General features: G+C 37.6%; 1 protein-coding gene across 1 annotated transcript; it reads right to left on the reverse strand.

Moving 5' to 3' along the window:
- Positions 1-10,948: 10,948 nt before the first annotated feature.
- LOC125273320 (zinc finger protein 239-like) lies at positions 10,949-12,192 on the reverse strand. Its single transcript, XM_048198561.1, has 2 exons — positions 12,187-12,192; positions 10,949-11,982 (listed from the first exon to the last, which is right to left on the reverse strand). The coding sequence occupies exons 1-2, from the start codon at positions 12,190-12,192 to the stop codon at positions 11,284-11,286; spliced, it is 705 nt and encodes a 234-aa protein (XP_048054518.1). The 3' UTR covers positions 10,949-11,283.
- Between the last annotated feature and the right edge of the window lie 335 nt (positions 12,193-12,527).

Here is a 12,527-nt window from a genome sequence, read left to right on the forward strand (position 1 = left end):
GTCAATTTACAGCAGATCTGAAGACATCAGCATAATAAATGAGGTGAAAACAGGAACTATTGACATGAAATAAAGTGTTTTCAGCAGTTTCTCTGTTAATATTGATGATCCTCAGACTATTAACACTCATTCAACAAGACATTCACATCATCTCACTTTATTCTGAGTGTTTGCTGTTAGAAACTGATTATTAGAGTCAGGATATATGACTATAAAACTGATCTATTGAAAGATAATACTGTTAAATAACAGAAATATTTCTCACAATATGACATGAATAAAACACAAAAACAAACACTAATGGCATCAACCATGAGATAAATAACTACAGCAGCATAATGAATATGAATAGTTTGATTTTCTAGGAACTACATTTATTACAATAATGTAATTATAAATGAATAATATTTTTATATTTTATGATAATTGCAGGTTTTTCTATCTAGATTTAAAATATCTCACGTGGCTCGTTATGGGCTCAATGAATTTAGCACTTTCTGTTCCAGTGTTTTAATGATGTAAACTGACAAAGTTAATCTAAATATGTTAAAAGAGTAGAAAGAAAATGGCAGCAGCAAAACTAGAGATCGATTCCCATCAGTTCTCAAACTTTGACTTTTGACTTGTGGTGGATCCGAAATGGTCAATATTCATATTCATGCATTTTTATTAATATTTATGTTAATCGTTTATGGCTCATGATTTATCAGTTTCACTTTTGATTTCCTATATTTATGTACTCATACTTTATATTTATATATTTACTTTATATTTAAGAGAGTATGCTTGTTATGTTCAATTGTTCTTCAAGTATTCCAGTGTGACAGGTCACTCTGACACGTTTGTGATTAGACATTGGACGCCTGCCAAGTACTGCAGAAGTGATGTTTTTCAGAATCAGTGTTTGCTGACATTTAATAGTGCAAGATTTGCAAAATTCCCTAAGGGTTAAAACAACTATTTTTGACACTGGTCCAGTGGACGACGTAATGGGTGAAATTAACCTTTTTCATTTGAACAAAAACATCAGTTTGAGTGGGTTGGGAATCTCCCTGTAATGCTTATGGTATAATATGGACTGAGTTATTGATAATGGGGCTTTTTCTCTCCTGGGCTTCTGCTTCTCTCTTATCTGCAAATGTCTTAATGTTTTAATTCTTTTTGATTTTCATCTATTAGATACAATACTCTGGATTTTACAGTACTCTAAATTTATTGTTAACTATTGACTACTCCTTTATGATGGTTATTTTACCTTTTGGTTTTATTAAGTATTTGCATTATCGATTAAAGTTTGCGTGTGAGGCTAAATTTAATTGTAATGAATAAATAATTTTTCATCAACATTATCTACTGCCTGGATCTCATTTTCCCAAGTTTCTGCATCAACTTGACATTCATTAGCAGTTTTCACTATAAAACATCAAAACAATCACACAAACGAACACAAAATAGCTCAGGTCTGAATGAATTCAACATATTTTCCTCACATGCTGCTGCTGCACTAGCCATGAGATATTTTAAATCTGTACTTCAATGTTAATATAGATAAATATGAACAGATTGATACTGGAATGATTAAATATTGCTTTGTGGTGCTCTTTATTTTTTGTATTATGTTTTATGTGTGTCATTTTGTGAGAAATAACATTATTGTCTTTCAATAGATCAGTTTTATAGTCTTTCCTCACATATCCTGACTCCAGTAATCAGTTTCTAACAGCAAACACTCAGAATAAAGTGAGATGATCTGAATGTCTTGTTGAATGAGTGTTGATAGTCTGAGGATCATCAATATTAACAGAGAAACTGCTGAAAACACTCTTTATTTCATGTCAATAGTTCCTGTTTTCACCTCATTTATTATGCTGATGTCTTCAGATCTGCTGTAAATTGACACTTAAAGCTCATTTCATTGCTCTCAACAGACTGGGGGGATTTGATGGTGTTTATGTGTTTATTCCTGTATTCATGTTTTCAACTTTTTTTTTCTAGACATCTTTCATTTTTTAAATGAAGAAACAGAATAATGTTTGATTTAGATATAAAAAGTTCTGAATTAGCATCAGTTGCTTTATGATAGATGGATATAAATGATTCATGCAATTAGTTTATGGGTGAAATACAAAAAGGAATATAGCAAAAAAAAAAAACTTCTTATTCTAAATAACAGTATTTAGAATAAGAATCATTTTCTGACATTCAAACACTTTATTGAAGGATCACAGTGAAGCCCAAAATATTCTTAAATTGTCATTTTAAATCTTTATACTTTGCCACTTTCCTTCAAACCACTAGATTTCACTCATTTGTCAGCAAGAAGTTTTTAATCATTTAAAATATAATAGTATGATATCTCTTATTCCTTTATATATTTTATTAAGTACAGGTCGAAATAACTGTTTCCTTTTAGCAATAAATATATCTGTTACACTAAAAGATGATGGAACATTAAAACATTTTGTTTTCACAAAAGTTGAAACATTAAAATAGACACATGCATTTAATTGGTTTTCTATGTAATATCACTTTTGTACATTTAATTTGATCTGGTCTTTAACCCTATAAAAACAAACACAGTAACTGATATATTTTTATTATTTTATTTTGGCAGATCCAACCAATCTGCAGTTCAGTCAGTGAAACTCCTCCCACAGCAGTCACATCATTAATTAAGCTCCTCCCAGAGTATATATATATATTAAGACCAAAGTGTATCGAGTAAATTAACTTTCTAGAATGGCTGACAGGGTTGTAAGCATAGTTTAAGCTAAATCTGATTTATAGGTAAAGTTGTATTTCTCATAAATTGTAGAAATTATTCAGAGTTATAGAGATTATTCTTCTTATAATAACTTTGGAAACAGGGCTGATGAATATGATCAATACTGTACAGTTTGTGTAAAAAAAAAAGAGACTTAAAAATATGCAAAAATTGCCTTTCACTTCATATTTCTCTCTTTGAAAGATTTTGATGAATATGCAATTAAACTCTTTTTCTTTGATTTCAGAGCTGACAGAAGAGAGCGAGGAGAGTGAAGAACTGAGTGGAGGAGGAACATCATGACAAACCTGGAGAAAAAACTTCCCAGCCAGCAATGACACGTGGGGCCCAGATGGGTTAACTACGGGTTCCATGGGTACTGTGTGGGCATGGGCTTTGGCTGGGTGAAATCAGCGGGTCCCATGTAGGTTTTGTAGTACGAGTCCTACATAGGAAGCCCATATGAGCTGATTACATGGGCCCCATAAGGGACAGGCATGGGCCAAGTGGGCATGGGTTTGAACTGGGAACACATATATGGGTCTTGAATGACATATTTATGGGCCAAGTGGGCATGGGTTTGAACTGGGAACACATATATGGGTCTTGAATGGCATATTTATGGGCCAAGTGGACATGGGTTTGAACTGGGAATGCACATATGGGTCCTGCATAGAATTTTTATGGGCCAAGTGGGCATGGGTTTGAACTGGGAACACATATATGGGTCTTGCATGACATATTTATGGGCCAAGTGGGCATGGGTTTGAACTGGGAACACATATATGGGTCTTGAATGGCATATTTATGGGCCAAGTGGACATGGGTTTGAACTGGGAATGCACATATGGGTCCTGCATAGAATTTTTATGGGCCAAGTGGGCATGGGTTTGAACTGGGAACACATATATGGGTCTTGCATGACATATTTATGGGCCAAGTGGGCATGGGTTTGAACTGGGAACACATATATGGGTCTTGAATGGCATATTTATGGGCCAAGTGGGCATGGGTTTGATCTGGGAACACATATATGGGTCCTGCATAGAATTTTTATGGGTCAAGTGGGCATGGGTTTGAACTAGGAAAACATATATGGGTCTTGAATGGCATATTTATGGGCCAAGTGGACATGGGTTTGAACTGGGAACACATATATGGGTCTTGAATGGCATATTTATGGGCCAAGTGGGCATGGGTTTGAACTGGGAATGCACATATGGGTCCTGCATAGAATTTTTATGGGCCAAGTGGGCATGGGTTTGAACTAGGAAAACATATATGGGTCTTGAATGGCATATTTATGGGCCAAGTGGACATGGGTTTGAACTGGGAATGCACATATGGGTCCTGCATAGAAATTTTATGGGCCAAGTGGGCATGGGTTTGAACTGGGAACACATATATGGGTCTTGCATGACAAATTTATGGGCCAAGTGGGCATGGGTTTGAACTGGGAACACATATATGGGTCTTGAATGGCATATTTATGGGCCAAGTGGACATGGGTTTGAACTGGGAATGCACATATGGGTCCTGCATAGAAGTTTTATGGGTCAAGTGGGCATGGGTTTGAACTGGGAACACATATATGGGTCTTGCATGACATATTTATGGGCCAAGTGGGCATTGGTTTGATCTGGGAACACATATATGGGTCTTGAATGGCATATTTATGGGCCAAGTGGCCATGGGTTTGAACTGCGTACATATAAACCGGTCTTGCATGGCATATTTATGGGCCGAATGGGCATGGCTTTGATCTGGGAACACATATATGGGTCCTGCATGGCATATTTATTGGCCAAGTGGCCATGGGTTTGGGTGATTGGTTCAGGTCCAGCAATATTATGTAATGCTCATCTACAAACAAGCATCAAAAATAAAATAAAATAAAATAAGCTTAACTTAGGATATCAAGGGGAGCCTTATCATTCAAGCTCCTCTTGGCAAAGCAAAATCTGCTCGTCACAACATGGCAGACAGAGCATCATTCTGCTTGCTTCGATGCTGGACAGGACAAGAGGAAAAATGAAAAAAAAAGGACTTGCAGGAGGCCTCATCATCAATCTGTCTGCCACTTCTGTGTTGTTAGATGTCCTTGGACCAAGGAGTAGCATGTGTTTCTATCAAGGTGTAGCTCATACACCAACAATGACTGATGTGTTGGCTGCAAAAGGTACAGTAGATCTGTTTGGTCAGGCTATCTGAAGATCTTCAGGATGCATTGACATATACATGGTTAATGGTTTAAGACGGTAAAGGGAGGGGCTGAGGTAGTTAAAGAAGTAGGCCTGTAAGGACAGAGGCCCTTTCAATTTAAGTAAAAGAATAAAGCTGCAGAAAGCCTTCCGACAGTGCATGGAGCATTCACATAAACACTTTCATTGGTGCAGTGACCCAGATTGGGACAGATTTATGGGGATAAGTGTAAAGGAGACAGCATTGCTACTGCTGGCATTTGAATATTTACAATATTTATATTATATGAATATTTTGCTAACTTAACATAAGTTGCTTATAACATATATTTGCCTGTAGAATGTTGGGTAAATCCCTCCCTGATGCCTCATAGGACCCATTTTGCTACCCAATTGGCTTTTGGTCAGTTTGCACATCCATCTACCACGCCGGATACCCAGATTCAAGACCCGCTTGGGGAGTGGTTTCTGGTATCAGAGGTGGAAGTCATTAATTACAAATACTCAGATTACTGTAATTAAGTAGTTTTTTGGGGTACTTGTACTTTTATGAGTAGATTTTCAAGCCTGTACTTTTACTTGTAATCAGGGCTTGACATTAACTTTTTTGCTCACCAGCCACTGTGGTTTTCCAAAGTTACTAGCCACTGAGCATTTTCACTGGCCACAATTTTGATGTTGGTAAATTACATTTTAGCTTATATGATTAAAGATGACTTTGTTATGCTTAAATTACTTTATTTTGAGTAATTTTACTTGATTTAGAAGATTTAAAACCCTTCCAAACTTTTAAATGCAGATTCACCACCCAAATCAAGACTACATTGTATATCAGCTGGTATGTACAGGTGGGCAAGAGGTGGACAATATGAGCATGGGCTAATATGAGAAATTGTATAAGTTATTTGTGTTAGGCTATATAAAAAAAACAAAGAAGCAAATTACAAAAACAATAGTAAATTAAAAATAATCTTTTTTCAGATTATTTAACATCTTTTGTTGTTTGATTAACATTAATGACAGACAGGTATTTGATTGGACTGCTCAATGCATGGACGTAACTGACGCATATCCAGTTATTACCCACCTGTTTACGTCCACTTAAGCCGTAACCAGAGCGCTTCTGTTGTGTGTCATTCAGCGCAATTCCGCCTATCCCTCCTTCACTAACTGCACGTAGCCTAAATAACGAATTGTGTGATTGGATTGTAATTTTGTGCTACGACGATCTTCGACGATCATTTGGCTGTAAACTGAAATTATATTCAACCCGCCAAAGTGGCTAGTGGGAGTGGCTGTCTTACCACAGCTGAAATCTACCCGCATTTGGCGGGTGTTAATGTCAAGCCCTGCTTGTAATATTCATTAATCCATGTAATCTACTAAGTTACTTTTAAAATCATAGTTGAGTACTGAGTACAATTTTAATTCATATCCAAACCTTTTATCTGCATTTTTGTAGCCAGTAAGATGATTTGATAGCAAACAAGCCGATGAAAACCGGGTCATGAGGACGGAAAACAAAACAAAACAAAAAAAGGACGTTAATTATTGATCTTTCATTGATTCTGAATGAAGAATTTAACCAGTTAAAAATGTATTCATGGATATTTAATCAATAGTCGTGGCTCCTCATGTAATTTAGTTTTTTGTCTGCCGGAGACATTTGCTTAATAAGGAAATAAAAACTTAAATGAGAAAAAAATGAGGGAAAAACACTTGTTTTGCATCTTATCAATTATTAATGATTAATAGATTGTTGGCATGTTAACTTCTGGTAAAGGAAAACACACAATTTCTAGCCCTAGTCTGGAGAAGTGACGGTGACATCAGTGGTTAAAAGTAACTAATACTCTGAATATTTTCTTTTTAATTTTTTTTTTTTTTTTTTTTTTAACAAACTGTACTTTTACTTGAGTATTTCTCTAACACCGGTACTTTTACTCGTAATTGAGTAATATTTTAGCAATGCACTTAATTGTACTTGACTACAGATTTTCAGTACTCTCCACCACTGCCTGTTATGCACAACAACACCTAATTAGGCTCATTCATAATGAAGCCAGCGAAGCAGTTAAGTCGTTTGTTAATTCTCTCACATATCCTTTAATTTACGAATTTTACTGTATTAAATTATTTGGTCAGGCAGTTCGGACATCTCTGGGGCCTGTATGCAAAGGCCGTGTTTCGCACTCAAAACGTTAACAGTCCATTCAGAATCGGAAAGCAAGCTGGCTGTGACTTGGAGGTGAAATGCATATTTCTTCCGACCAACGCCGAATTTCCATAAAATTAAGGTAAGTTGAAATATTATGTTGCCATAAAAATAACACTGCAGATTGTACAGTAGTCTGTTTGTGCTGTTTAATCTGATGTAGAATCTAACCAAAAGGAAAAACATATACTTCAACATATTGCACTGTCCCCACCTTTTGCTCTAAGAATAAATTGGAACAAATCAAATCAAACTAAATGTGTAAGCAAACAGTCTCAAATGTTTTGGGCTTGTAAACATCATAATGTTGGTCTCCCCGGTCTCCCTGTGCATCTTGCTGGCTTCTATCGTTAGTTGTAGTGTTGCAGTTACAACTGCACTAGCAGCTAATACAAAATGAAGGATAAATATTGACTAAGGTTGAATTTTGTTTGCTTGCATAACCCAAAGAGCAAATATAGCTGGAGATATACAGGTCCTTCTCAAAAAATTAGCATATTGTGATAAAGTTCATTATTTTCCATAATGTAATGATAAAAATTAAACTTTTATATATTTTAGATTCATTGCACACCAACTGAAATATTTCAGGTCTTTTATTGTTTTAATACTGATGATTTTGGCATACAGCTCATGAAAACCCAAAATTCCTATCTCAAAAAATTAGCATATCATGAAAATGTTCTCTAAACGAGCTATTAACCTAATCATCTGAATCAACTTATTAATTCTAAACACCTGCAAAACATTCCTGAGGCTTTTAAAAACTCCCAGCCTGGTTCATTACTCGAAACCGCAATCATGGGTAAGACTGCCGACCAGAAGGCCATCATTGACACCCTCAAGCGAGAGGGTAAGACACAGAAAGAAATTTCTGAACGAATAGGCTGTTCCCAGAGTGCTGTATCAAGGCACCTCAGTGGGAAGTCTGTGGGAAGGAAAAAGTGTGGCAAAAAACGCTGCACAACGAGAAGAGGTGACCGGACCCTGAGGAAGATTGTGGAGAAGGACCGATTCCAGACCTTGGGGGACCTGCGGAAGCAGTGGACTGAGTCAGACAGGTGGACAGGTGCCGCATTCCCCAGGTCAAGCCACTTTTGAACCAGAAACAGCGGCAGAAGCGCCTGACCTGGGCTACAGAGAAGCAGCACTGGACTGTTGCTCAGTGGTCCAAAGTGCTTTTTCGGATGAAAGCAAATTTTGCATGTCATTCGGAAATCAAGGTGCCAGAGTCTGGAGGAAGACTGGGGAGAAGGAAATGCCAAAATGCCTGAAGTCCAGTGTCAAGTACCCACAGTCAGTGATGGTCTGGGGTGCCATGTCAGCTGCTGGTGTTGGTCCACTGTGTTTTATCAAGGGCAGGGTCAATGCAGCTAGCTATCAGGAGATTTTGGAGCACTTCATGCTTCCATCTGCTGAAAAGCTTTATGGAGATGAAGATTTCGTTTTTTCAGCACGACCTGGCACCTGCTCACAGTGCCAAAACCACTGGTAAATGGTTTACTGACCATGGTATTACTGTGCTCAATTGGCCTGCCAACTCTCCTGACCTGATTCCCATAGAGAATCTGTGGGATATTGTGAAGAGAAAGTTGAGAGACGCAAGACCCAACACTCTGGATGAGCTTAAGGCCGCTATCGAAGCATCCTGGGCCTCCATAACACCTCAGCAGTGCCACAGGCTGATTGCCTCCATGCCACGCCACATTGAAGCAGTCATTTCTGCAAAAGGATTCCCGACCAAGTATTGAGTGCATAACTGAACATAATTATTTGAAGGTTGACTTTTTTTGTATTAAAAACACTTTTCTTTTATTGGTCGAATGAAAAATGCTAATTTTTTGAGATAGGAATTTTGGGTTTTCATGAGCTGTATGCCAAAATCAGCAGTATTAAAACAATAAAAGACCTGAAATATTTCAGTTGGTGTGCAATGAATCTAAAATATATGAAAGTTTAATTTTTATCATTACATTATGGAAAATAATGAACTTTATCACAATATGCTAATTTTTTGAGAAGGACCTGTATTATAAAAATATAAGAATTATTAAAACTCGTAAAATATTCTGACAAAGGAGCTAAATAAATGATAATTGTATAATAATAATATAATTACCTACATTTTAAGTATATGAAAGTAAAACAAGCACAGCCAATTTGATGGAGCTGAATTAATATCAGCCTTATGACTCCCAGGAACATCTGAGTGGTTTGGCATCATGAGCATCAACCGTGATGTTCCTGGGATAAGGCTTTAATTTAAATTGTTAAAGATTATGTTTGTTGTTCAATGTATTATATAATGAGTGTATTTTGTATTGTATTTTTGGAGGTTTTTTTTTTTCAGAGATTTTTTTAAAATATATTTTTTAGTTTACCATATGTTGTGACATTGTTTTTTTAAAGATAATTTTTGTTGTTCAATTTAATATATTTCTTGCAGTTCAAAGCATCAAGTGTCTTGTATTTATCTTGTACTTACATTCATTCTTCATTTTTAATTTTTCTTAGATTGTTTCCTTAAATGAATGGTTGGGCTTACCTTGCATGAATTGCCCAGTTAGGACCAACATAAGATCCTTACAGAGCCCACTTTAAGCCCATATGGGCATTCACGGTTGAATCCTGGTGCAAGCCCACTTTAAACCCCTTTAGGCAGGTGGGGCCCAAATGGGTCTGTCATGAATTGCCTGGTTAAGACCCACATAAGACCCTTACAGATCCCACTTAAAACCCACCTGGGCATCCACGGCTGGCCCCCATGTGGATCCCGGTTGCAAACCCACTTTAAACCCCTTTGGGCAGGTGGGGCCCAAATGGGTTTGGCATGAATTGCCCAGTGTTACGTCCCCAGCTAGTCTAGGGGTTAGGGGACAAGTAACAGAATAAATATGGTGTGATGAGTGGAGGCAGCAAGGTGCAATTCCCAACACCAGGGCTTTAACAAAGACCAAAGGCAACTCAATATCAAAAACAAGTTCATTTATTATACAAATGTGGGAGGATTAAAGCTTCAAGAGGGGGCAAGGCAAACATAAACCCTCTAACTATTTAGGAAGAAACTAGCTAATCTACAAAAGAAAAGAAACCAAAATACAATAATACGCTAACTCCCTAACTAGCTTAAACAAGAGAAAACAAGTTATAAAGAAAATGGCACCCACCTCTCTACTAACCCTTTCCCAAATGATTAACAAAATAAACGTAGGTAAAGGAAAACAATAACAAAAGTATATACAAAAGGAAAGGACTTACAAAACATAAGGGTTTCCTGGTAGCACCAAAGTACAACAAAAAGTGTCAACACAATGACACTAAAGAAAAGAATCAATCAACAAGGTATAAGTCAAAAGAACAACCGATAAGGCTTTCTGGGTTGGGAAAAGAAGCCTCACGATGCAGCCTCCATGCAGCGCGCGCACACGCGCGCACACGCACACGCACGCACGCGCACGCGCACACACACACACACACACACACACACACACACACACACACACACACACACACACACACACACACACACACACACAGCTCTGTGCAATGGTGCTGCTTAAATCCCCACAGCTTCCTCTCCTCCTCCAATCACATCAGATCACCAATCATTTCATTGGAGTCAGGTGGCAGCCATTACTTCCTGCTTATGGAAGTAGAAAGAGAGAGAGAGAGAGAGAGAACAGGGAAAAAAAAAAAAAAAAAAAAAAAAAAAAAACATACGTCCTTGGACGTAACACCCAGTTAGGACCCACATAAGACTCTTACAGATCCCATTTAAAGCCCATCTGTGTAGCCATGTTGCAAAGCCCACTTTGGACCCCTTTGGGCAGGTGGGGCCCAAATGGGTCTGACATGAATTGCCCAATTAAGACCCATGCAGTACCCTTACAGGTCCCACTTTTAGTACGTCTGGGCTTCCACGGCTTGCCCCAATGTGGATCCCGGGTGCAAGCCCATAATTTGGCCCACATTTGCCGCCCATGAAGCCCTCATCTGGGCCCCACATGTCATTGCTGGCTGGGTGGTGATGTGGTTTCTCCACTGCATGGATCTTCATGTGTATCTTCAGGTGGTTTTTAAAAGAGAAACTCTTTCCACACTGATCACACGTGTGCCGCTTCTCTGTTGTGGATCTTCTCATGTGTTTTCAGAGATGATGACTGACTGAATCTCTTGTTACACTGTGAACACTTGTAAGGTTTTTCTCCACTGTGGATCCTCTCATGTGGTTTCAGATGTGATGAATCACTGAATCTTTTGTCACAGTGTGAACACTTGTAAGGTTTTTCTCCACTGTGGATCCTCTCATGTTTTTTCAGATGTTCTGACTGACTGAATCTCTTGTCACAGTGTGAACACTTGTAAGGTTTTTCTCCAGTGTGAATTCTCTGGTGCACTTTTAATTGGTTTGCTGTAGTAAAAGTCTTCTCACACTCAAAGCACACGTACTCTCTCACACCAGTGTGTATTTTCTCGTGTTGATATAAATATGGCAGCTGAGAAAAACTTTTTCCACACATAGAACATGAATATGGCTTCTCCTTTGTATGAATTTTCAGATGTGTCTTCAGGTTTGATGGCCAGCGAAACGTTTTGCCGCATTCATTACATTCGAACAGCTTCTCTCCGGTATGAACTGCACTGTGAATCTCAAGACTTTGTTTTGATGTAAAACTCTTCCCACATTGATCACATGTGAACGGCTTCTCTCCTGTATGAACTCTCATGTGAATCTCAAGATATTGTTTGGTTGAGAAACTCTTTCCACACTGAGTGCAGGTTGTAGATTTCTTGTCTCTTTTCTTTAGAAATGTCTTTTTAGTCTTTGAGCGACTCAAAGGTTTTTCTCCAGGTTTGTCATGATGTTCCTCCTCCACTTCACTCAGTTCTTCACTCTCCTCCTTCACTTCCATCAGCTCTGAAATCACAACCAAAAAAAGTTAATTTTCAGTATATTAAAGTAATTCAAAATGAGGATTATGAAGTGAAAGAACATAAAAGTGAACCTTCATGTACTAAAGTAGACGACTGCTATGAAATATTCTGATCACTTTGATGCCCTTTTATATATTTATTATATGTCCCTGAAACAATTATTATATTTAAAACATTATAGACAAATCACCATGTTTCTGTAGTGAGAACTATTAAATATGTTTATGAATGACACAATTATTGCCATATCTTGACACCAACTTTTAGATTGATATTTAATGATTAAGGGTTGGTCACACTTTTTCTTTCACAGACTTTCACACATGTGAATGTGGGACACTGAAAACAAACTCAAGTGAATTTTGACCCTCAACCCTGTTATGAATTTTCCTCATCTTAAAACTGTGATGCC

Source organism: Megalobrama amblycephala, linkage group LG1, assembly GCF_018812025.1.
Source record: "Megalobrama amblycephala isolate DHTTF-2021 linkage group LG1, ASM1881202v1, whole genome shotgun sequence".
NCBI lineage: Eukaryota > Metazoa > Chordata > Actinopteri > Cypriniformes > Xenocyprididae > Megalobrama > Megalobrama amblycephala.